The 27,097-nt window shown below is 44.5% G+C and overlaps 1 protein-coding gene across 1 annotated transcript; it reads left to right on the top strand.

The window, feature by feature from the left end:
* Positions 1-1,009: 1,009 nt before the first annotated feature.
* baz1b (bromodomain adjacent to zinc finger domain, 1B) lies at positions 1,010-27,097 on the top strand. Its single transcript, XM_083773055.1, has 22 exons — positions 1,010-1,994; positions 4,244-4,360; positions 6,470-6,614; positions 7,259-7,451; positions 9,388-9,515; positions 9,808-10,005; positions 10,174-10,362; positions 11,031-11,953; positions 12,480-12,895; positions 13,245-13,451; positions 14,138-14,276; positions 14,796-14,938; positions 15,292-15,415; positions 16,179-16,277; positions 17,291-17,468; positions 18,018-18,209; positions 18,544-18,691; positions 21,346-21,493; positions 22,130-22,251; positions 24,459-24,601; positions 25,677-25,783; positions 26,411-27,097. Exons 1-22 carry the CDS (start codon positions 1,864-1,866, stop codon positions 27,087-27,089), a joined length of 4,869 nt encoding a protein of 1,622 aa, XP_083629181.1. The 5' UTR covers positions 1,010-1,863; the 3' UTR covers positions 27,090-27,097.

Below are 27,097 nucleotides of genomic sequence, written 5' to 3'. Positions count from 1 at the left end.
CTTTGTAGATTTTGATTATTATTACAAAACATACATGAACCACTACATTTTTAGCATTTTGAAAATAGCCGATGTACAAGCTCACAATGTTGCAATGTGATGCATTGTGAGATTGTAGATCTGCTATTTTCAAAACATTTGTATACATTTGGAAAATGTTGAAATGGGACATTCTGCACAATGAGTATATATTATTTTTGGTAGGCTACTTAAGTACATTTTGATACTTTTAATTTGAATACTTTTGTACTTTTACTCAAGTAAATTTTGAATTCCGGACTTTTACTTGTAACGGAGTATTTCTATATTGCAGTATTGATACTTTTACTTAAAACATTTGAATACTTTTTTAACCACTGGTGCCGGTGGTATGCCAATGTTCAAGATGGGATTCTCAACCTGGGGGTCGCGACCCCTCGGGGTGTCCCTAATTTTATTTTGGGGGGGTCCCCAAATTATTAAAATATGTTTTGCAACTGAATGGCTGGAAAATGAAACTTGATTCTTTACAAGTACACATAGTGCATGCATACACTTTCTTTAATGATTATATCGGTATGTTTATCTATTATTAAGGTTATTGTAGTGGTCAATTTGTATTGGTGGTGAGGAGGGGGGCTGGTCAGGGGTCACGAGACATGGTCAAAGCATTTTCGGGGGGTCCAGAGCCAAAAACGTTGAGAACCCCTGCCTGATTAGACGTTAGGTTAGACTCGAACTAGTCTCTCAAAATGGTGTCCTCTCAATCATCATGAATGTCTGAGAAACACACATGAAGATTCAAGATAATAAGATTGACACTTTAAGACAAAGAAAGCCAGGTTAATACTATATATTGTGTGACAAATGGACACCTGACCTCTACCCTGTCATTTTATATTCTATAAGGGGCGTGACTTACTTCAAGGGGGTGGTTCGAGTTTGACAACAGACAGTTGTAGTGACCAATGAATGGTCTTAGACCAATTAGACCAATGACATGAGCCAGAGGGCGGGACGCTGCGTGCTGCCGGGGAAACGGAGTACGAAATATTGTGCCGGTGGAAACTCCCGCCATTTCAGCAAAGAAGGAATTATAACCTATTGATTTCTACAATTTTGTAAGAATAGCGAACGCTACTGTTTTCTCCTGAACAGGATCTTCCGGGCAGTCAGACCATACGGAATGCCACCACCAGGACAATACGTGGTTTCATAACAATAGCTCTATCTAGTTTATGTAAAGAAGAAGACAGTCAGACAACGTGCAGCGGCAGCGTAGAGCGCGCCAGACCCGTCTGCTGGAGGAAAGAAAGCCGCGAGTTCGTTCGTTGGAAAGATCAAAGGTTTTCATCCGTTCAGTCTTCAGTGAGTCCGAGGACTGTCTGGAGGAGGTAAAAGTTTTCCCCGACCTAATCTGGAGGAGCAACTCGAGTCTGAGATCAGATCGGACTGATGAAATCAACATGGCACAGTGTGAGTGAGTCTGTAGACGATCAGAACGAACTAAACGGATGCGATGAGGAGGCTGCAGCTAGCCAGAAGAAGTGCTAGTGCTGCTGTGGTGTTATTGTTTTGCAGTGAGCTAGCAGCCATTAGCCCGTTAGCGTTAGCTGCTGCTACACGTTGAGAGCAGCAGCAAACCAACCGGGGCCTGCCTGCCTACAGGCGGTAACGGTAAACGTGCTAACGGTATAGTCGGTGACACACCGACCGGGGGGACTAACTCGGGATTACATGCCAGAGGTCTAGTTTGATTTAACGTTTGGTTTGGTTCTGTCTGAGGAAGGAGGACGTTGTTCGTTTTGTTCCCCCGCCCGTCGAGGAGACAGGCGTCCAGTACAGCCCAGTCCAGTGTGCCATCATCATCATCTCGCCTCGACCATGGCACCGCTTTTGGGCCGTAAACCGTATCCGCTGGCTAAGCCGCTAGCCGAGCCTGCACTGCCAGCAGGCCCGGGAGAGGAGGAGGTGTACATCATCGAACACACCAAGGAGGCCTTCAGGAACAAAGAGTATCCTTGGATTCATATACACAGCATGTCAGACAACACAGACTACACACAGACCTCTCACCATGCAGTCGGCATTAAGCTGAAATCAAACACCAACTACTGTACCGACCCAGTTAAACCTTAGTTACCAATTTACAATTTGGGCATTTAGCAGATGCTCTTAAATCCAGAGCGACTTTGCAGTAAGCAAGAACAACACATTGTAATACATCACATAGAAATAGTCAACAAGGATCATAACTAAACAAGCTAACCTAGCAGCATCTGTCTTAACAGTAGAATATCTGTACAGTGAAGCTATGAGTAGAGAGTGCTATGTTTGTTAAACTCCTTTCTTTCGGGACCCACTGTTTACCTTTTTCTGTATTTGGGAATTATACAGAAAAGGTAAACTTTCTTAGGGTCTCGAAAGTGTCTGAAATAAGTGCTATGTCTACATAAAATGCTATCTAAACCTATCACCAGTACAGAGTAGACGCATTACACACATCTATCTGATGACTTGTGTTCAATTGTGTTTGCTTGACACATGATGTTTTACATCAGTCAGTCAGTCCGCTGAAGACAAAACAAATCACATGGTTGGTTGCTGCTGCTATTAAACACCTTCACCGTTTCATAATAATAACCACATCCTTGAAACAAGCTTTCTTTCACTTCACATGTCATGTTGTTTTTATGTTCTTTTGCCAATTGTCTGTTAATTCTAACCACCCAGGCAGGCAGGCAGTCAGTCAGTCAGTCAATCACTAAACGTGAAGTATAGGGATAGCCAGTTAGCAGCTAGCTAGCCCATTATGTCTTCCAGTCAGTAATAGTATGCTACGTAGTCTGTCTATCTGTCTGCCTCTCCACTGCCGGCAGCTCCCATTCAGTCATTTATACTCGGTCGACCGTTGATCGACTATCGATATTTCATTTGACAGGTATACCTGTCAAATGAAATATCTATCCATATTTGACAGGTATAAATCAGTACCAATAGTTGGTTACCAATAGATAGTTTCTGGGCGTAGAATAAATCACTAAATAAGACAGTTTGAAATTAACCGATATCCTCAACGGTCAAACAGGAGAGTATCAGTTGGTGAACTTAAACAAAAACTGGTACTGTCAGCTTTGACCCCCTGGTCAACCCAAAGAGGGCTTATAAGCTTTATATCTTATGTAACAACATAGTAATAGTAGTTGTAGTGCAGGCAGGGCAGGGGATCATAAGACACATGGCTAGTTTTGTTTCTTTGCAGTGACACTTGCATCTGTAGTTAAACCAAGGAACTCCGTGCATGGCAAGCCTGTTTAGGTCCAGTTCTGAATATGATGTAATTATAGTAACCGTTAATTACATTGACATTACATTCAGTTTTGCAGTAAAACGGGTGGAATTTGCCGTTGATAACAACATGACGCTCAAAAAGTGTCTAACAACAGTCACATGATGGCACACATTAATAAGTGTCCATGGGTATGAATTTCTTATTCTATTTTAGTTTTGAGTTTAGAGAGAAGCACTCATCGTTGATTTTCTCTCTGCTTTCTTCTTGGCTGCAGTTTTGTCCTTGTGTAGACATCCATGATCTAATTCTTAACCGAATAACATTTGGCATTGTTTTGAAGTGATGGGATGCCTGTCTCTCTCACCCTTTTAATTATTGACAGACATACATAATGCATTAATTATGGGTTGAGGATCTCTAGTGGCTGGCTGGTGTGCAGGCAGGATTGAGAGGAGGGGCCATAGTAGTTACTATACTAACAATAAGGAGTATTGAGGAAATAGCAGGATTTTCTTTTTCATTAGCATTTCATTTTTGTTGTCATACATATCTCATTCAACTTCTTTTAAACGGAGATGATCATTTTTTTTGCCGTGGCACTATCCATTATCTCATTAATACCTGGCTGGAACGCATCTTTGTCACTTTATCTCTTAATCACTCATCAATATGTCGCAAATCTTTGAATATATATTCTTTCACAGCGAACGTTTTAACTAAAAATCTTTGCTTCTGGGGGTCCCTGGAACAAAATATTTTGACATTGGTTTTCACGGCCAAATACATATAAACTTAGGGGTCCTTGACATTAAATAGTTTGAGCACCACTGAATTATAACTATTGGGATTTAGAAGACATTTGTAGAAGAATCTGGTCTCAGGTCTTAAAGGCTTATTGCTGCCATACCTTTTTCATGTGCTGCTGTGCCACTCACATTTTTGACTACAAGGTCCTTGACAGAATGACCACAGAGAATACGAGGCACGCCTGGAGAGATACAGCGAGCGCATCTGGACATGCAAGAGCACCGGCAGCAACCAGCTGACCCACAAAGAGGCGTGGGAGGAGGAGCAAGAAGTCACCGAACTGTTAGTATCTGTTCATTAAGATACTGTATACGAGTGGTTTTCAACCCCTTTCATGTCAGTCAAGGTCCATTATTTATTCTGCATTTAAGCCACGGACCACCATAGCCTCTCGGACCTAAAACTTGACTTTGAATATTTGGTTGTCGTTGAATAAGATGTTGTCCACAATTCCGTGCTGTATTGAGTGGTACCATAGACATAACAGGGAAACTCTAAATAACAATTCTTCTAAATGCTCTAATTGTGTAGAATCTTGTAAATTAAGTAATGCAGATGTTTAACAACAATTTAATTCCAAATGTTCCCATTTGGTTTCATTTCACGCTATCAAGAGTTAATGATTTATAAGGGTCCATTTGGTTACCAACTCTCCATCCTTTAAGTTTAACTGGGGACCACCTGGAACCCTCTCAAGGACCACTGGTGACCACTGGTTGAAAACCACTGATATATATATATACATATTACTGTATTTGCATGTGTCGTCTGTAGATTGACTTGTGAATCTACGGATCACTAGTGTGTTTGCATGCCTGATCAATTAAAAATCTTTGAATGTAATAAATACAGTTATAATCAAAGATTCAGAAATGGCACCGATATACGAAGAATAGTGTGGCAGGAGCATAATCCTGTGCATGTTGGATGTCACAAAACTGGCATCTCAACCTGTTGATTTGTCTCTCGGCTGTCTAAAAGGTCAGTCTTATAACAGTCCTTGTGCCGATTGACCCCAAAAAATACACTTTTGATTATACACCACAGGAAGGGCTCTCACACAAAAGCTTGTAGTAGCATCTGAAAACGGTCACAGTGTTCTCAGCAAAGGTCACATGACTACCTACCGTGTTGTGATTGGGCAAATCGGGTACTCCTCCCACTCTATTTGGAGGTTATATGGTTGAGTCATCCCTGAATCTGGAATGGGCTCTTTAGAGAACCTAGTTTTCTGTGTTGCAAGCAGAAGGCAAAACTCTGTTTTAAATGCAATGTATTATGTAGCATCACAAGCAGGCCAAGTTGCATAGTAGGCAACCAGGTAATTAGACGTACAAGCCACACCGTGTACAGCTAAGCACTCAGGCCTATGGCAAGGCAGCATTGTCTACCTTATAAACTCAGGCAGGCGGGATCAGGGGCTCCATTTAAGACATGTCTTTTTATAGCAATCGGTGAATTTGCTCCCTCTACTGGTCAGCCTTAATCCTTTCCTTTGTTACCCTATTATGTAATGCTCTTGTCTGTAGTTGCTGAGGCGAAAGCAGAGCTGGGTGTCTCGGCACCCACCCATCAGGAAAACCACAGTTAATTTGACTGTAACACGTGGCAAATTAATTTCATGGGTGGTCTGTCTGTAACCTGGACTGTCTCGTTATTATAAGATGAACATAATTATCGTTTTAATATATTGACCCAACAAAAAATAATTAAATCAATTTACAAGATATATATTTTTAAATAATAATTTCTACATGCCAGGGGCTAGGTACAGTATATAATTAACCCATTCTGACCTGAGATCAGATTCATACGAGGTTTCCACTGGACACACACTGGTCTGATGAACCCATTCTGACCTGAGATCAGATTCTAAAAATGTCAGTCGTTCTTCGATTTTTCAAAAATAGCAGACCTACAAGCTCGTAGCGCGCCACTCGGTGGCGCTACGTTTGAAGCACGGTGTGCTGTCAGGCTTGTTTGTAGCACGCGGAGATAGATATTTCAACCAATTAGATTACTTTGTCAGAACTACCTGTAATCAACATTCAATATCTCTATATTTTGTAGAACCATATCAAACAAAAGGAAAAGCAGCAGCGCGTCCGCTGTCATTCTTGTCCTCAATAATGACAATGTACTTGCACACAGGCATTGGCTATTGGCATATATGAAGAGAGTGACAAAGCCACATTTTCCCCTTTCCCAAATTTAAGCTGTTTATTAGTGGGGTTTTTTGTGAGCGGTTCTTGCAGGCTATGGGATCTGTAGTAGTCATGGTTTCTGTCCCATAGCCTGGATGGATGGTGGGTGTAAATGGCATGTAACAGAGACTAGTACTTCCTATTGTGTAATGGAAGGTATCAAAACGTGATCTTCTTTCCCCTCCAGACTCCAAGAGGAGTATCCCCAGTGGTTTGAGAAGCCAATCCTGGAAATGGTCCACCACAATACGGTGGTTCTGGACAAGCTGGTGGAAGTGGCCTGGGTTGAGGTCCTTACCAAGTATGCTGTGGGCGAAGAATGTGACTTTCTGGTCAGTAAATCCTCGTCTTTGATCATTGATTTTATTTGCATTTGAATATTTTTCTATTATTTGAGATGGTCTGTATCATAAAAAAAAAAAATTGTTATTCACAAATGAGAAGGTGATAATATTTCCAAGTATACCTCTACTATATTCTCATTTTCCATTTTCTCCACTCTTTATTTTAGATTTTTTTATCGATGTAAAACGGGAGCGCTAAAACATTCCTTTTGGAGGCAGAACCTCCCGACCTTTGTGCGTCCGCGCGCACCCTTTACTTCCTTGTTTACGGCCCGACAAAATACCATATTTTCTCTGAATCTATGCTGCCTCCGCGCAGATTGATCATAACGCAGATATTCTGTATATTCATTTCTGACTTCATCATGCATCTCGGTTACAATATTAACGCTAATCTAAAGAGAGATCAGACTTACTAGCACAAGGTAGAAATAGAAGATTTCGCTTCCCAGTTTTGGGGTGAAAAAGAAGAATAAAATCTCCCTCATCAGCCTGGCACTCCTTGGCGCCTTTATTCGGAACGATTCCCCGGCCCCAGAAGTGTTAAGTTAACATTATCATTAACACATTCGGTGACCTGGGAAAGAAAACCCAATAAATAAAGTGAATCCCTCTCTTCCTGCTGTGTTCAGGTCGGCAAGGATAAAAGTTTGCGAGTCACTGTCGCGAAGATCCACCCGCTGGAGAACCAACCGGAGGTTGACGCCGGGGAGAAGAAGCTGGAGGGAGCCTGCGACTCTCCATCCAGCGACAAGGAGAACGCCAGCCAGGAGAACCAGGGAAAAGAACCTTCCAGAGAGGAAGACAACAGGAGGGAGAGTCTCAGTGAGTATACCCATAGATATTTAAAAATCACACCCGTGTGAACTGAGTGGTGCAATTCCCCCCCCCCCCCACACACCCCTCTCTCTCTCTCTCTCTGTCTCTCTCTCATTAGCAGGCAGAAGGCACAGCAATACCCCTCTCTCTGTTTCTGGCGCCCCCTACTGGTATAAATAAGTCACATACTCGTGCTCATAGTTACAGGTACACAGGTACACAGGTACACAGGTACACGGACATTGCAAGCTGGTTGTAGGAGTGGTTGCACCACTCAAAAAAAACAATAGATGCCTTACTGGCCGCTGCAGTTCATTGGAGCGACATGTCTCCCAATGAAGGCAGGAAGTCAAGTGGAAGTGCATTGCTGGAGGCTATTAATCTTTTTTTAACAAATCTTTATAACGACAATGACAATACATTACAATACAAGACAAACAAACAACAAAGTTATTAATACAACATCAGAGCCAGGGGGATTACTAACAGAAAAGATTACAAGACAAAGCAACAGTTCTCTGCAGCTTTCTTATTTAGAAGTAGTGCTGAAGGCATTTGCTGAAGGCACGCTGCGTCGCTGCCCAAGTGACGTCACTCATGCGACTCCTCCATGTCTCTCGCTGTCACTCAAGTGACTACTGGCCAATCACAGGGCGTCTTTTCCAGGACTTATAATACGCACGCGGAAGCGCTCATTGAAGGCAAAGGCTTTGCAAGGAATATCGGGAAAATTGTGCCTTTGATTGTGACACGCACCTCTGAGCCGAAAAGGGCGTCTACGTTTATATGTTATGACCAGCTGAATGAACATTACCTTCTTTACTTCATAATAGTGGTTTTCAACTCTTTTCATATCAAGGCCCTTTTTTTTAATTCAGCATTTGAGCCACGGACCACCATTTCATGACATTCAGCCTCTCAGACCCAAGACATATTTAGTTTTTGTTGTCTTTGAATACGATTTTTCCACACTCTTGAGAGTGTTAAATGAATTACGGGTCCATTTGGTTTCGTTCTCAAGAGTTAAAGCTCTATAAGGGTCCATTTGGTTACCAACTCGGGTTCATGTGTTTGGTCCGACGGAGCATTGGTCCGAACGACAGCTTACCCCAAACCCTAACCCCAACCCTCTCCCGACCCCCATTGCACCTGGGGCCAATGCTCCTTCGAACCAATGCTCCGTCGGATCATAGTATGCCTCCCGAGTCCCTACCAACTCTCCATTTAGCTGGGGACCACCTGGAATCCCCTCAAAGACCACTGGTGGTCCCCAGACCACTGGTTGTAAACTACTGCTTCATGAGACAACAGGAGGGACAGTGAGCAGGGAACCCATTGGCAAAAAAAGGAAAAACGGCGCCCTCTACTGTTTGTTTCCTTTGTAGCTCAAAATCTGTTCTTTACAGATCGTTTACTTTTCTAAACAGCTGATTCTTCCGTGTTCTTTTTTTGGCCAGAGCTTTGATAAATGCCACGGCTAAAACCGACCGTCATTTAAATAACACGCCGCCCAACTTATATTAAATAAATAAAGAGGAGTGAAATAGTGAATAAATGTGTTTAGATGCCTGTGACAGCCTGTCAGCTGGTCAGACAATGCTGTTCCGCTTGTGTACGACAGAAAAAAGTGCTGACAGCTCCCAACCTGACGTGAATTTTGGCATGGCGTACGCCAAAGTTCAAAGTCACGCTGGAATGACAAACTGCGGTGTTTCGCGTTGATAAATGAGGGCCTCTATGTCTATTTGCTCAGACACTATGATGTAAAATTCTCCGTTCATTGTCAATGGGAATTTTGTGTAGGACAAAGTTTGTGGACACACCAAAAACTGAATAGTACATACAGTATATTGTAATAATAATGTGTTTATGTCACAAAATCCCAAGGCACACATGGACTAGTCTCACCAGTGTGATTTACTTTTTTATATTCTATTTCCAGGTGACCGAGCACGGCGCTCCCCAAGGAAACTCCCCAATGCTAGCGTTGTAAAGGAAGAGAGGAAGAGGTGGACCATGCCCAAATTCCTTCCTCATAAGTATGACGTGAAACTGGTCAGCGAGGATAAGGTCAGTGTCTTCCATTTCTTTCCCCCAAACCTGCCAGAGCAAACATTCAATGTCATTAGAGTTTTGTCCCCTCAGCCATCGCGGCATTAAACAAACTGCCCCGCCGATAGGATGGTTCTGTATACATTGGGGACTTAATGTTTTTGTATTGTCTTGGTGTAATGCTCAATGTATGTGTTTTTTATTTGTTGGTGTTATTGTCCTGATTATCCTTCAGGACAATAAAGATTATAATAATTAATATAAGTCCCTGCAAGGTGTAATGAGTTTCCCGTTTGACATCCTATATCAGGTGATCAGTGACGTTCCCGTCGACAGCCTGTTTAGATCGGAGCGCCCTCCGACCAAGGAGATCATCCGTTACTTCATCAGACACTACGCTTTGAGGCTGGGCATGGGAGAGAAGGGCCCTTGGGTGGTGGAGGATGAACTAGTAAAGAAGTACAGTCTGCCAAGCAAATTCAGCGACTTCCTCCTTGATCCACACAAGGTAACTTGCCATCTTCCATCCATGTGTATGTATGTGTGTATGGTATATATGTGTTTGTATGTATATATGCGTGTGTGTGTGTGTGTATATAAATTCCTATTTATCCCTGATGTTTTCTTGTTAATAATAATTGTGTATGTCATTGATAGTTTTTCTTTGTATCGTCAGTTTTTAGCAGAAAATCCCTCTACAAAGCGTAAGAATTTGACATCTCCTGAGGGAAGGCCCAGCAAAAAGCTGAAGACTTCCGACACCCCAGGATCAGAGGAGTCTGCCAATGAGAAAGGAGAGAAGAAAAATAAGAAGAAAGATTCTCTGAGCATGCCCTTGAGTCCCACCATCTGGGGTCACATGCAGGTTGGTTTTCATCCTCATGCACATTTCATACATATATTTACGTCCTGTCAAATCGCGCGTGACATTTTCTTTTTGTTGATGTATTTTGTGGCCTAGTGGCAGCATGATCACAAACTTTCAAGAATTGATTAGCGGTGAGGGCCGCTCTAATTAATTATTGATTTTTATACCAACATTGAAATATATCTTAGTTGCGTCACCAAGAATGGCCAAGGGTTTCCACAGACATACCCACAGCCGATTTGCTCAGACACATAATTACTTAATTCTCCATTCATTGTCTATGGCATTTAATGTTTGTGTTAAGACAGAATCTACACTATAGAGGGTATGCGCGTGACATCATCATCATACCCGGAAGTTATGCAGGAACGCTTACTGAGTGGCAAAAAACTACTTTCTGGCCTTGACAGCCCATACATCCACACAGAACAGTCCTATCGGATTGCATTAAACGACATTACACTCGGTTTGCCATGTCACTTTGCCACTCGATTTGCCACTCAATTTCCCATTCACTTTATGCATGCGCATACCCTCTATAGCTGTTCATAGGAGGGGATAGCGCCCCTCAAAAATATGTAGAAAGGGTTGTGTGTCGGAGAGATAAATTGCAGGTTGTCGTTATTGTTCTGCATCATCAGCTGCTTCACTTTTTGCCATTTCAGAAGATGAACGGATCTCCGTTGAAGGTGAAGAACAGTGGGACCCCTAAGAAAGGAGACGGTAAAACCTCGACGCCCTCGACCCCAAAATCAAGAAAGGGGGAGAAAGCTAAAGGCGAGAAGAAAGAGGGCAAGAAGCGGGAAAGAAAGAGAGGGGACAAGAAGCTCAACGGCAAGGCGGGCGTCAAGTCGCCCAAGATGAAGCAGATGACCCTGCTGCACCTCGCCAAGAGCAAGAGCACCACGCCCGTGGGCAGCCCAAAGAAGAGGGCGCGCAGCTCCACCCCGGGCACGCCCAAGCTGGGCAAGCCCCTGCCCCCCATGGCGCTGCACCTCCTGCGCTACTACAAGGAGAACAAGGGCAAGGAGGACAAGAGGAACGCCCTGTCCACCCTCCTCTCCAAGACCGCCAAGACCCTGACCCCGGACGACCGGGGCCGCCTGCCCGAGGAGCTGAGGGACCTGGTCCAGAAACGCTGGGAGATGCTAGAGCAGAAGAAGCGCTGGGCGGCCATGAGCGAGGAGGAGAAGCAGGAGGAGTCCAAGAGGAGGCGCTCGGAGCTCAAGGAGAAGCTGCGCGAGAGGGCCAAGGAGCGCCGCGAGAAGGAGATGCTGGTGCGCCGCGAGCAGTCGCGCCGCTACGAGGACCAGGAGATCCCGGAGGCGGAAGGCCGGATCCTGCCCGCGTTCAAGCTGGTGGACATGCCCGAGGGCCTGCCCAACTCGCTGTTCGGCGACGTGGCCATGGTGGTGGACTTCTTGCACTGCTACGCCGGGCTGCTGATGCCCGACGACCAGTACCCCATCACGGCCACCGCCCTGATGGAGGCGGTGGCCGGCGACGCCGGCGGGTTCCACTACCTGAACCGCGTGTTGGTGGTGCTGCTCCAGACGCTGCTGCAGGACGAGCTGGCCGAGGGCTACAGGTAACAGGGTACAGGTTTATGTCAGGGGGTGGGCAACGTGGAAGATGGAGAGGGCCGCTATAGTTCCACACTCACTGCCAAGGGACACGTTGAATATACTGTCTTATCAAAAATTGCAGATCTACAAGCTCAAACCGCGTCGCACTGAGGCGTGTTTTGAACTTGTAGATCTGTTATCTTTGCTATATTTGAATTGAAAATGTATTAATTCTTTTTGCTATTTTTCAATTGGAATCCTGAAATAAAATGCATTTAGTTAAAGCTTACTTATATTAACTTTATTAACCGTATACAATTGGACATATACAATTATAATACTAGTTATTCAGCTACTAATATAGACTTAAGTAATTCAAGCACGTCATGTTTGGAATAGTAACAGCTGAAATAAATATATCAATATTTCGGATATTAACCTGCGGGACCCATGAAGTGAAGGTGGGGGCCGCATGTGACCTGTATGTACTTTTCGTTTGAAATGCACCCATTCTACATACTAAATTTTCAATCAATCAATCGATCGCAGCGAGCTGGACATGCCCCTGTCCGAGATCCCCCTCACCATGCACTCGGTGTCGGAGCTGGTGCGCCTGTGCCTGCGGCCGTCGGACGCGCACGGCGAGGAGAGCGCCGGCCACGGCTCGACGGCGCCGCCGCCGGGGGAGGACTGGGGGGCTCTGGGGGGCTACGACGACGTGGTGACCAGCGAGTTCCTGGAGCGCCTGGAGACCTCGGAGGTGTTCGAGCTGGGCCCGCAGGAGAAGATGAGCCTGATGGCGGCGCTGTGCCACCGCATCCTGATGACCTACTCGGTGGAGGACCACGTGGACGCCATGCAGCAGCGCTCGGCCGAGCTCTGGAAGGAACATCTGGCCAGGCTCAAGGAGGTGAACGACCGCAAGAGGGCGGAGAAGATGAGGCGCAAGGAGATGGAGGAGAAAGGTAGGAATCACCTGATACTGTCATGATTCTTGTTAAGTGTTGGTTTGTGCACCGGCCTGGCACCAAAGCTATTCATTAGGTTTTGTGTATCAAGCATGATGATAAATACAATGAGCGTCAATATAACGGAGTGAACGTTTGGACCTCAGGACGTTTGGGCCCAGCCCTAGTTCGTGCTGCTATTTGATACCGCCATAACGTTTGTCAACAGTCATTTAGCATTCTTTCTGTTAATCGTCATGAAATGCAAATACCAAGGCTAATTAATATAAATGACTGTGTTGACTGAATGTGGTTTATGAGGGAAGAATGTTGCTATAGTGTAACTTTATCCTCTTATTTCTTTTAGGTAAAGAGGAGGGTAAAGAGGAGGGTTTACTCAAAGCAGAAAAAGGAGAAAAAAAGAAAGAAGGGAGCGCTAAGAAAGAGACCAAGAAGGAGGCGAAGGTGGAGCCTGAAGCGGAGGCCGATGACATGATCAGCTCCGTGAAGAGCAGGAGACTGAGTTCCATCCAGGCCAAGAAGGACAAGGAGGAGCATGACCGACTGAACAAAGGTCAGCAACACAACACAGTCTGAGTCCATCTTTACGGATTGAAATGGCTTAAAAATGTACTTAACCCATTCTGACCTGAGATCAGATTCATACGAGGTTTCCGCCGGACAAACACTGGGTCTGATGAACCCATTCTGACCTGAGATCAGATTCTAAAAATGTCAGTCGCTCTTCGATTTTTCAAAAATAGCAGACCTACAAGCTCGTATCGCGCCACTCGGTGGCGCGATATGAGCTTGTAGATCTGCTATTTTTAAATAGCTAAAGCATAACATGATGCTGACACCAAAATGGGTGCCCGGTCAGAATGGGTAATGTACTTAATGACAGATGGAGATGGACTATTCATTCATTCATCTATTGAATATGTGAATAACCGATACTTGGCAGTACACACTTGACCCATTTAGACCTGTGGCTGATTCTAAAAACACCTTCTAAAACCTAACGTAAGGTTTTCTTAAAACCTTCAAATGCTTATTAAAAAAATAAAACCAGGTTATACCAGGTTCTAAATGGACAGTAAATTCCAATATGTTATTTCTTTCTTCTTTCTTTTCTTACTGTGTGTGTGTGTGTGTGTGTGTGTGTGTGTGTGTGTGTGTGTGTGTGTGTGTGTGTGTGTGTGTGTGTGTGTGTGTGTGTGTGTGTGTGTGTGTGTGTGCCTCCCTCCCTCCCTCCCTCAGAGCGCATGGAGAAGGAGGCAGAGGAGGAACGTGCCCGTAAGCAGAGGGCCAGCGCAGAGAGGGCCTTCCATGAAGGCATCGCCAAAGCCAAGCTCGTCCAGCGCAGAATCCCTCTGGGCACTGATAGGAACCACAACAGGTCAGAACAACTGCAAACAGAACTGATATGATAGACTACTTGGATCGGAGAAACACGTGCACATTATGATCCAAATGGATCAGTGTTTTTTCAACTAGTGGTTCCAGGTGGTCCCCAGCTAAATGATGGAGAGTTGGTAACCAAATGGACCCTTATTAGATGTTTCATTCTCGAGTTAAATTATTGTTACACATCTGCATTACTTCATTTACAAGAACAGAAGCCAAGGAGTGGGGACTATTCTATTCAATTCAACAACAAAATATTCTAATTCTGGGGTCCGAGAGGCTTCATCATATGGTTGTCTGTGGCTCAAAGGCTGAAAACATAATTGACCTTGATTTGAAAAGGGTTGAGAACCACTGATGTACATGGTTCATTGTTCTTTAAACCACTGATGTACATGGTTCATTGTTCTTTAAACCACTGATGTACATGGTTCATTGTTCTTTAAACCACTGATGTACATGGTTCATTGTTCTTTAAACCACTGATGTACATGGTTCATTGTTCGTTCAGGTACTGGCTGTTCTCTGATGTGGTTCCCGGCTTGTACATCGAGAAGGGTTGGGTGCACGAAAGCATCGATTACAGCTACACCCCTCCTCCTCCTCCCGAGGAGAAACCAGCAGAGGTTAAAGACGAAGTTAAAGAAGAGGAGGGTGAGTATTATTCTGTGCCTGAATTGTCTTGTTCCCCCGTGGTGGGTATTTATGTACTAGTAAAAACAAAGAATTGGTCTATAGTCTAGTCCCCGATTATAATACGACCCCGTTTTTTAGGATATTTCCATTGGGGGGGGGGGGGGACGACGACATAGTCTTATATTCAGCACAATAGGGACGGGTACTGTGTCTACAGCCAATCAGTGTGACCAAAGTGAATCAATTGAAGCGACTGGAAACAAATATATATCTTCAGGTCTGAACGCAGCTTAACACGGCAGACAGCTTCATGTCTAATGAAATGCATTGCCCTTCCTGCTTCTTTGACACTCCTTTAATATCTGCTGCAGGAGCCGAGAAGGAGGAGGATGGCACTAGTGACGACGGTGCAATGAGCGACGGCGCCCAGCAGGGGGCATCAGCAGCTGATGTTTGCATAGAGACCACCGTTCCCAATCAGGGTCAAAACCTCTGGTGAGGCCATGGATTTATTTTTCTGCTTTTCAACCAGTGGTCCTTGAGGGGCTTCCAGGTGGTCTCCAGCTAAATGATGGAGAGTTGGTAACCGAATGGATCCTTGTAGATCTTTAACTTTATCTTGTTTTTTTAGGTTACCTAAAACGATGATGATGAGTCGACGGGTCCCATTTCGTTTAAATTTTACACTCATGAGAGTTAAATTATTAAACATATGCATTACTTAATTTACCAGAAATCTACACAATCGGCATGGAACTGTGACAAAATATTCGTTAGTTTGGGGTAGGGATGTCCTGATACACTTTCTTCTATACTGTATATCTCGTGTTGTGTTTATAGCAGTACTCTTCACTCAAATGTGCACTTGCAGTTTGAGCAACTCCAAAGCAAACTGTCCCAACATTTTATTTACCTGCCATAGTGTCAACCCTTTACCCCTGTGTCGGATCGGTGGTTGGACTGGCATATTCACCGATATGACCCGATATGACAAAAAAGGGCCGATCCGATACTTTTCCCGATACCGATACAGTATCGGGTCATCTCTAGTTTGGGGTCATCAAATGGTGGTCTGTCCGTGGCTCAAATGCCGAATGAATAATGGTCCTTACTCCTTGATACGAAAAATGTTGACAACCACTGGTGTAGCAGCTCACATAGCAACAAGCATGTTCTCATGATGTTGTGCATGTTGGTCAAAGATGACATTTTTGGGGGGGTTTCCTTCCTGCTTATCTTGATGTCTTTGCGTTTGCAGGTTCGTCTGCGACAACCCAGCGGATCTAGAGGAGCTGGTGGAGAGTCTTCATCCTCAAGGCGTCAGAGAGAGCGCCCTGAAGACCAAGATCCAGAACGGGTAAAAGCGCACACACACACACACACACACCTGGATTAAAGTTCTCAGTCACCACCACCTGATTTCAGTTATTTGGATTTTGCAGATGCCATAAGCCAAAGTAGTCTATTCTAGAAGCTCTCAATGAGTCTGCAATGCTTTAATCCATGCATACAGTACACACCTGAAGACCAAAATACATAAGGGGTCAAAGCACACGCACATACATTACACAACACTAACGAGGCATAATTACTGCTGTGAAAATTAACCAGTGAGTGAATTTGAACAAGCGATTGTAAAAACCAAACATTAATGAATCGGTACAAATGTAAATGCAGAACACAACTGGGTAACAGATATTTTGTTCATCCTTGTGTGGAAACTGAAGAACAAACGGGTACATTATTATTTGTTCATATAAATCCTTTCCGCCCGTGACCCAGAACTGAAATTAGCCCGGGACCCAAACTAGTGAAAATAACATGTCAACGTTGTGAGCTTATAGATTGGCTATTTTCACTACTTCTTACATATTTGTTCTAATTTATGGAATTTATTAGATTTGTCTTTCATTTCTTCATGACATTACTGAAACAATCATTGGATTCAGTTATGAATTCATGAAAAGTTGTGCTTTTTTGGTAATGTTTTTTGGAGAAAAAAAAACGTGTCACGGTGGCGTGATTATGAATCCTACCAACGTTCTAGGGTAGACCCGCCTCACCATGTGTCTGATTGGCTCCCGGGAAGGCATCGTTTTACTGAGGTTAGGCCGTTCGCGTTAGGTTTAGGGGGGTGCATACTTAGTTTAGACTAGTTATGGGTTAGACATGGGTTAAGGTTAGGTTTAGGTGTGCTGCCCCGTGGGAGGTTAGGTTTAGGGTGAGGGTTTGAGATGGGTTGTAGTTGTAGGACTAATGACTGGTCGCAAAAACGAGAACTGTCAATCACACCGACTACTGGCCAATCACAGCAGGGCTTTCCTAGAACTGCGGTGGGATACATAATAACGTGTCACGGTGTCATAACAGGTACCAGGATATCCTCCACTCCATCCATCTGGGCCGGAAGAGCCGTCTGGGCCTGAGGACCTGTGACGGTCACCAGGAGCTGCTCAAATACCTGCGCAGTGACATCACCGAGGTGGCCTCGCGCCTCCAGAAGGGAGGCCTCGGCTACCTGGAGGACAACACCGACATAGAGAGTCAGGTGACTGCTGCGTCAATTAACCCATTTTGACCTGAGATCAGATTAAAAAAATGTCTTCTACATCCTGACAGTTTTCTGAAAAAGCTATGTTTTTATGTCAGTCGTTCTTCGATTTTTCAAAAATAGCAGACCTACAAGCTCGTAGAGCTCGTGACCTTGTAGATCTGCTATTTTTCAATAGCTAAATCATAACATAATGCTAACACCAAAAGGGGTTCCTGCCCAAAATGGGTTAAGCATTTAGCAGACGCTCTTAATCCAGAGTGACTTACAGTAAGCAAGAACAACAACATCACAAGAGGGTTATACACTCTAGAGTGCTATGTCTACATAATATGCTATCTAAATTACATACGTTGAGCCTTTGTATGCGCCTGTAAGGTCGCCGAGGCGTGGTCGAGGTCATAACCCACCGGTGTTAAGGAACCTAAAACATGAGTAGGGAATAATTATTCACACTCCATGTTAGCGCCGCGTCCCCTAACCTGACTTGCATGTCCTTGTCTGTCTCTGTCTCTGTCTGTGTCTGTCCGTCCGTCCCTACTACAGGTGTCTGAGATGGAGAGCTTAAAGGACTTTGGAGAGTGCGTCATCACCATCCAGGCGTGCGTCATCAAGAAGTTCCTACAAGGCTTCATGGCCCCCAAGAAGAAAAGGAAGAGACAGACGGGAGGAGGAGAGGAGACCAGCAAGGCAGCCGAAGTGGAGGACGAAGAGAAGAAAATGGCAGAAGAAGCTAGGGTGAGAATTACTGGGAGGAAATACTTGGTGCTTGTGTTTAGGTTAAAACCTTACGGTAAACTCCGTCTGATATTTTATCGTTTTGCATCTTTGTGACAGGTCTAAACATTCCCTCCTTCCTCCCCTCATACACAGGAACAGTTTTGACATAATAATAATTTTGGAAATATTACAACTTTCCCCTTACGCACAAGAACATTGGCCAATTGTGAGGAAAACAATCAGTGATTGGGACTCGGGGCCCCAAAAAACTCAATCGGAGCACCTCTAATTTTGAACAGTTGAGGTAAAAGAGATGTGTGACCCCCCCACCCCCCCCTTTCCTCGCTCTTAGGTGGCGACCGCCGTGGAGAAGTGGAAGACGGCCATCAGGGAGTCCCAGACCTTCTCTCGCATGCACGTGCTGCTCGGCATGCTGGACGCCTGCATCAAGTGGGACATGTCTGCCGAGAACGCTCGCTGCAAAGTCTGCCGCCGGAAAGGTACAGTAAGCGTTACGATAAACATGCAGTTTATGCATGGATTAAAGTTCCCAAATGACTGAAGGGTTCCACAACAGTCTTCAATGGAATCATGTTGTTCACCGAAAATAGCCTATGTATAAGCTTGTATAACGCTTCTTTGACATGTTGTGAGCTTATAGATTGGCTATTTTCGGTTATTAGTTATATTTAGCGAATGCAAAGTCCTAAAGCCAAACGGTTGCCTCCTGGTCTGCTGTGTGGAGGGTAATTAATCCTCCTTCCAGTCTTTGGAGAGGACACACTTCTATGATGTGCTCCATAGTTTGCTCCTCACCACACGCACACAGTGGGCTTGGGCTACTGCCCCATTTGTGGAGGCTGGCCAAGCAGGGGCCATGTCCAGTCCTGAATCTATTGAGCGTAGACCACTGTCTCCTTGGGAGGGTGGTACCAGGGACCTGTTGGTTGGGGTCTGACACCAGGTGTTTGTTTGGGACCTCATTGGACTCCCATTCCCTTTTCCAAACTGATTGGATGGTGAAGTCAGCTGATGGGGGGTTCCTCCAAATTGGTCGTCTCGATGGGAGTCGAGCAGTGGGTGGGTTGAAAATGTCTGCATGGATTGGTAGATGGGGAGAGTCTTTGACCTTTTGAAGCATCCTTTGAGAGACTGCTGCTCGCCGGATGTGTGGGGGTGCTATGTTTGATAATACTGGGAGCCAGGGGAGTGGTGTGGAGCGAATAGTCCTGGTTATGGTTCTCATGGTGGTATTGAGCTGGGTGTCCACTTGGTGTGTGTGTGTGATGACCTAGACCAGACAGGGGCACAATATTCTGCTGCAGAGTATGACAGGGCCAGTGCTGAGGTGCGCAGTGTGGAGGCTGCCGCCCCCCTTTTTGCACCAGCAAGTTTGCAGAGCAGATTGTTTCTGGACTTCACCTTAGCTGCCGTCCCTTTTAGGTGTTCCTTGAAGGACAGAGTTCTGTCGAGGGTCACACCAAGGTAGGTTGGATAGGGTGCATGCTTCAGTTTGAGTCCGCTCAGGTAGATGTCTAGTTCTCTGGCAGCTTTAGCGTTGTGGAGATGGAATACACATATTTAAGATGAAAGAATAATTGAAGTGGTCAAACTACGGTAGTTATAGAGTGAATGTTCAGAAGCATTTTACAAAAACCCTAATGATCTCGGATGTTTCATTAAAGAAAAAACCTCAATCTGCAATTTCTTCTACTGGAATGTGGAGCATAGGTTTAGAAAGATTCTACATTGTGCTAATTGTTGAGGAAACACTCGGTTTAACAAATCACAGATTGGGTCTTGGCCTAACAACAGTTGGCAGTCATGAGATTTTATTTGGCTTTGTTTAAACCATGAGTATATCGACTTCACATAATGATGCAGAACTACGTAACTATACGCTGTGAAAACAAATCCTATCACTGTTCCAATACTAAGGGCCGCCCTAAAGTCTCTGCATTAGTTCTGCAATGCCATTAGTTCCAAATAATTCCAATTTGTATTATTTTTATCAACTAGTTTTATGCCCCATCTTGAATTTGCTACGCAAGACGAACCGTATGATCTGCAATTGTAGCATCTGAATTGGTGTCATTTGAAGGGACAGGTTTGCGATATTCTTTATAGAAATAGGCAGATGCACACCTCAACAGGTTAGTGACAGGTGCAATGCATAATAAAAAAAAGGGTATCTTTGAAAAACAAAGAGTTTCCGACAGTGTGTGGGTCCTCTTCTTTGTTTTTCAAAGATACCCTTTTTGGGTAACGATATTATGAAATAACGTAAATAACTCAACATTATTGTCCCCATTTCTGATAACAGAATGAAGTTGTTTTCATATTTTCACAGATATTAAGACATATTTTACAGGTATTTATTTGTATACAACTGACTAACTCACTTTCAAACTGGTTCGGTGGGTCATTATATAGTTGGTGCCTGCATGCTTGTCCACCTGATGATGTGACTGAGGTGTTCTTTGAGTCTGTAATCCCAGAATGAGTCAGTAGGTGGCGTTGGAACACTTAATTCCTAGATCCCAGCACTTGGTTTCCACTCTGCACTCACAGGAGCACCAGATTTAATTTCTAGTTTAATAGTCATTGTACTGATTTTTGTACCTTTTTATCCAATTCTGCACACTTTCACACTTCAGGGGTCTCAGCCTTCAAATATATCACCCAGTGGTTCTGGTGTATGTTAGGCCTGTCACGATTGCAAATTGAAGTTGACGATTGTCACACAAGTAATTTGTTTGCATTGAACATTGGAACATTACAATTTGTATTTCTGTTTGGCCTTTTAGGCTTCCTAATCACAAATATGTGTTCTTTCAAACAAAAAATATATATATAGTTGATCTACAAGGTCTACAACACTTCAATTTACACGTCACTATTTTTGAAAAATGCTTGAAAATGTATGGACATTTTTCAACATTGAAACATTTGACGATTACGCGAAAATAGTTTGGATTATCTCAAATAATTGCGATTAGTCGATTTATATGACGTAATAATCGTGACAGGCCCAGTATAATTATGTCAGTCTAATAGCCACCTGTTGTTGGCCCTGGAGACCAATCTCAGGTAGAACTATGATTTGATTAAAACACTATAAGACTAAAAGGTGTTGTTCCTTCCTTTAAACCAGGTGACGATGAGAAGCTGATCCTGTGCGATGAGTGCAACAAGGCCTTCCATCTGTTCTGCCTGCGTCCGGCCCTGTACCGCATCCCTGCCGGGGAGTGGCGCTGTACGGCCTGCCAACCCGCCGTAGCCAGACGTGCCGCTCGCGGAAGGTAGAACTTCTCTTTTCTCCTGGCAGAGACGGTATCTAGAGAGACTTTGAAGTGTGTGTGTGTGTGTGTGTGTGTGTGACCACCGAGCATGGCGAGAGGCTGGAGGAGGAGGAATTTGTCGTGCTTTTAAGTCAGATGAGAGACTAGACTGACAATTTACTAAATCTGTTGCCACTTGCATTGCTCCCTTTTTGATTTTGACTAGGGAGTCGATTAGTGCTACGGTATGACCGGGTCAGTATAGCTGCTACGCTTGGATAAGTCAAATGAACAGGTGCACATGAGCTACAGCATAAGCCTCTGTCACCAGAGCCAGCCTTAACACAGGTTAAAGGAAAAACAGCAGATGCATCACTGATGAATGCTGGATTAGCCGAAACATCTGTGATGTAGAAAATAAAGAGTTAAAACTCACTCTTTCCACTGTGTGACCCTAGCACCTTTTTATTTTTATGATGTTGCTCTTAAGTGGACAGCGCACCATAAGTCATAGCGCGGTGGTTACAAGAACAGTCAAATGAATGGATGTCCTCCAACATGTGCATCGATCCATCCAGTGATAGTAGACAGCAGTGCATGTGGAACTTTCACTAGTGCTTTCTCTTCTGCCGACACTGAACAAACGCTGCTTTCCAGGAGCTACAAGGAGTGTGACAGTGACGAAGAGGAGGGTGAGGAGGAGTCGGATCAGGAGGAGTCTGACGAGGAAGACGAGGAGAGTGAGGAGGAGAACGACTACAAGGCCATGGGCCACAGCTGTGAGTAGCATGAGAACGCATTAACACTCAGGGAATATTTGGTTAAGTGGTGCTGGAGGTTGCTTCACAATCAAAGACATGACACAACATGCTATGTAACACCTGGGAATTGAACCAGCGTTTCCCGTATGGAAAGCCAATATCTTAACCACTAACCCAAAGACAATTGCCTATGTCTTGATTGTTTAAACGTGACGTTATGCTCGATAACAGGCTTGATAAGCCCAAAGCTTATTGATAACGGGTACCCGATAAGCTTGTTATCGGATTTGTTCGGGTATCGGTTATCAAGTTGAATAGTTGCAGTATAACTGGTGGTCCAACAACAGCCTATGCTGGGGGGTTATCCAGAAACATGTTAAGTAGTAGTGAGAGTTTTTGTTACAGTCAAGGTCGGAGTGGATAAATATAAGACGAACATTATCTGCCAAGATGCTTTTTGTGACACAAGGCCATGGACAACAGCTAAGGGAGGAGGGTGTTGAGGGCTGGGAATGAAGGGAATGCTTTGGGCAGCATAATCTGGCCCCGGTCCGATCCCTCCCCGTCTCCATTGTCTCAGTGTTGTTGTGTAGGCCGGGCTACTCAGGCTAGAGCCCGGGCCGATGGCAGAACTTCTGAGTCCGATGCCGATCTCGGTTTTGGAATGTCCTAGACCCCCCCAATTTATTGATTTTGACCGATATTTTGTCAAAGTGAAACATTGTCTAATCAATTTGAAGAAAAATAAATAAATTTTGATTTGAGTCAAGTTTCTATTTGAGAACATCTAACTTGAACTTGTTTATTTAAACACTTAAAGGACAACTTTAGTTTTTTTCAACCAAGGTTCATGTTTTAGGTTTTACGAAATCAGCAGAGGCCTGGGCCGTGGCTCAGCGGTCCAGGCACCTTGGCTGGTAATCCAGTCTGGCAGTGTGCCACGGGTTCGACTCCCGATCCCGACGGCCTTTACTGCATGTCTTCCCCCCCCATCTCTCTCCCCATTTCCTGTCAGCCTACTGTCTGTCCCTCCATAAAAAATATAAAATAAGGGCGAAATAAAACATTAAATGCCGAATTGAAGTGGACTCGGTCCCAGACTTTTTTTTTCTCCCTGGAAATAAAAACATCTGGGTTTCCGAGGCTAGTAGGACTATAGTAAATATTAATAAAGAAATCGCTGTAAAACGTATTAAAAAAAATATTAGCCCCATTTTCGGATGCCCCCCTGTCAAAATCCCTAAAACGAAAGAAAGCAGCAAATGAAAAAAAAATAACTCATCTTTTACTTTCTCTAATAACAACCTAAAACATGAACCTTGTTTGAAAAAAACTAAAGTTGTCCTTTAAGCCCCATTAGAAAATGGTCAAAAATAGCCGATCTACAAGCTCATAATGCATCGCATTGCGACACATTGTGAGTTGGAAGATCTGCTATTTCTGAATTATTTCGGAAGCTTTGGAACCTTTTCACGAATGGCAGGCGCAAAACATATGGACAGAAAGGTTGAAAGTTGGATGTCATAAAAAAATCACACCAGTGTGAACCAAGTGGTGCAACTCCCGTCTATTGGTTCTCTGTATCGTTCCAAATTCTTCTCTGTATCGTTTGCGTCCAGCAGGTGGCAGCCATGTCACATACTTCTCTCGTTCCAATTTCACGCATGCGCACACCACTCGTGCTCACACAGGTACATCACAAACAGGTACACAGGTACACGGACATTGTTTGCTGGATGTAGAAGTGGTTGCACCACTTAAAAAAAAGTTAAATAATATCGGCCAGCCTGACATCGGTCGGGCTCTAACTCAGCCCTCCAGCTCCGTTTGTGATGTTATACGGGCCACTCAACCCTGACTTGACAGAGAGTATGTGGCAGGGTGAGCCGTCTGTGATTTCAGGCTTGTACACACCACACATCAAGGTAGCTGTGAGTGACAGACCATTGTTTTTACTAGAGGGGCTGAAAGTAAAGTTCAAACGCCAGCCCCTCTTTCTCCCCCTCATATTTCTATCCATCCATTCCTCCTTTCCTCACGAGTGACTGCCAATAAAACTTTGTGTGAAGACCCCTGCTTCGTTTGGTCAGTTTGTGTGGCCTAGTAGTACATTTTCGTGTGCTGTTTGGGTCATTTTCACAAGAAAATGTGTGTTAGTAAGTTAAAACTTTTGGCCAATTTTCCACAAAACCTAAAATATGATATAATTTATGTCCGACCCACAGTGAGACCAAGGAAGAAAAATAAACAGACGTCGTCCCGATCCAAAGGCTCCAATAAGAACAAATCCAAGAAGCAGTCGCCACCCAGTAAGAGCAGCAGTAAACACAAGACTGGTCCAAACAGCCCTGCAGACATCGATGAGCTGGTGAGGAAGAACAGCACACACACGCACACGCGCACACACACACACACACACACACACACACACACACACACACACACACACAATGCCTGTAAAACATTCATCTCCCTTCTCACTGGCAAAAACTCATTTTGTATGGTCTTGTCAGAACACAGACTTGAACTCTGTCAAAACACAGACTTGAACTCACAAAGACGGAATTGATATAAACCCACACAAGCTGGAATTGAATTTCAAGGTTATCTTTATTGTCCCTTGCGGGAAATTGGTTTGCAGCCAGATCATAGTAAAGAATACACACAACATTCAATACAAGACTAAGATCTAAGAACAGGGCACTAGAGACAGAGAATTCATGACATTAGTCATTAGTAATAGTAGCAAAGTCAGCAAAAGTGCATTAGTGGGCAGTATGTGCAAAGAGGCAAGAATAAAGTACTATCTGCTGTTCAGCAGTTGAATAGCAGCCAGGACAAAGGATAACACACACACACACACACACACACACACACACACACACACACACACACACACACACACACACACACAGTATGACATGTATCACTTGTTAACCCTCCTTGAGTCCATAGCACGTAACTTGTGTGTGTGAATGCTGCGTCCCGTTCCCTGGTGTGGATCACCCAACCATCCCAGGACCGCATGGAGGTAGTCTCGGGCCGGATTGAAGTGTATATGGATCTATGCAATGTGAAAGCATAATGAATACAGTTGAATGAAGTGTACTTGGGTGTGGAAGAATCCAGGCCAATGTGAATCGTGGCCAGCGGGGACCAGGCAATCGTATGCGGGAACAGTTTGAATCAAACCGACTCGGTGTGAATCTGCCCTCAGTTGTAGAAATGGAGTGAGCATCTCCAAAATAAACTGTAACGGATTGCTCCACAATTCCCCTACAACATTGCTCTTTCAAAAATAAAACCACAGACCTGTCAAGGAAGGAACCATTTGCATTGGCATCATCACATCATGTACTCCCGACACCATATTTATTAGTCAGTATGTTTATTAGCAATGAGCTATGTTGTATGCTAATGATTGGTTGTGCGGATGCTTGCAGGTGCGTCAGAGTTCCAGGACAGGCGTGCGCAAGCAGGTGCTGGAGCTGGAGAAATGTGAGGAGATCCTGCAGAAACTGATCAAATTCCGCCACAGCTGGCCTTTCAGGTAAAAAACACGGCTTACTGCACCTGGATTTGTGGAGAAACATACCCTGGAGAAACTGCTATACAGAGGATACATGTCAACACTGTATGGTTGTCTGGGTAGAATACTTGTGGGTTGGTAGAGTAAAAACAGCCAGATTGTCCTGAAATAAATAACATTGAGGCTCTGGGAGGCAGTTTTTTAATAGTCCAACCACTTAAACAGTATTTTCTAAAATTATTTGAAATATATTTTGTATTATTATTCCAAAATCTACAAGCTTTTTTAAAGATGGAATGCTTTTTCTGTTTTGTATGTGACTATGGAGTTAACATTTCTTTAATAGACTAAGACCCCCCCAGGTGTCGTTATATGTCTTCCCTGTTTATTCTTTTAGTTTCTTCCTGAACATATGTTGTACCAGAGTCCCCCCAGAACAAAAGATACGAGTTAAAAACCTTTACTGAGAAAGAATAAATATTCAAAGATTTGCACACGTTTTCATGATTTACATTTTTTTTTTGCAGATCTACAACCTCGTAGTGTGCGCTATGAGCTTGTAGATCTGCTATTTTTCAACCGCTAAAGATTAAAAAGAATGGTTTAAAGTGGTTAAAAAGCTAAAGTGTCCTGTCATTACTCTCACAGAGAGCCCGTGTCGACCGAGGAGGCCGAGGACTACCTGGACATCATCGCCAGCCCCATGGACTTCCAGACCATGCAGGACAAGCTGGGCCAGGGCACCTACCGGCACGGCAGCGACTTCCTGGAGGACATGAAGCTGGTGTTCTCCAACGCCGAGGAGTACAACCAGGAGGGCAGCGCCGTGCTCACCTGCCTGGCCAAGACGGAGCAGAGCCTCACCGAGCTCCTCCACAAGATGCTGCCGGGCCTCGGCTACCTCCGCAGGCGCTCGCGCAAACGCGTCAGCCGAGTTCCCGACCCAGTCACCTCGGAAGACGAGTCGGAGGACGAACAGGAGGACGAAGATGAGGACGAGGAGTCGGACCAAGACGACACTGAAGACGAAGAGGAGAAGGAGGAGGAGGAAGATCCGAAGGCGAAGAAGATGCAGAACGGCAAAGCAGGCAGTAGCAGGAAAGCGGCGGCGGTGGTGGAGCGGGGAAAGAAAACACGACATAGCAAGGGACAGGTGGAGGAGGAGAGCGAAAGTGAGGAGGAGGAGGAAGAGGAGGAGGAGGGAAGGAGGAGGAGCAAGCGGTCTGCCGCCACCTCCAGTAAGAGGAGTTACAAGGAGCAGGAGAGTGATGGCGAGCGGGACACATCACGGAGAACGCGACATTCCAAAAGGCAGAAACGCTCGTGAAGAAGTCC

This window comes from Protomyctophum parallelum (genome assembly GCF_964188405.1).
Source record: "Protomyctophum parallelum genome assembly, chromosome: 9".
Taxonomy (NCBI): Eukaryota; Metazoa; Chordata; class Actinopteri; order Myctophiformes; family Myctophidae; genus Protomyctophum; species Protomyctophum parallelum.
This window is presented reverse-complemented; position numbering and strand designations above follow the sequence as displayed.

What these genes read in the sequence shown, in the direction of transcription:
- baz1b (XM_083773055.1), top strand. Translation starts at nt 1,864, where the DNA reads ATGGCACCGCTTTTGGGCCGTAAACCGTATCCGCTGGCTAAGCCGCTA. An exon ending in GCGAAGAATGTGACTTTCTG is followed by an intron (nt 6,615 to 7,258) that starts GTCAGTAAATCC and finishes TGCTGTGTTCAG; the next exon opens with GTCGGCAAGGATAAAAGTTT. An exon ending in CAAAGTCTGCCGCCGGAAAG is followed by an intron (nt 18,692 to 21,345) that starts GTACAGTAAGCG and finishes CCTTTAAACCAG; the next exon opens with GTGACGATGAGAAGCTGATC.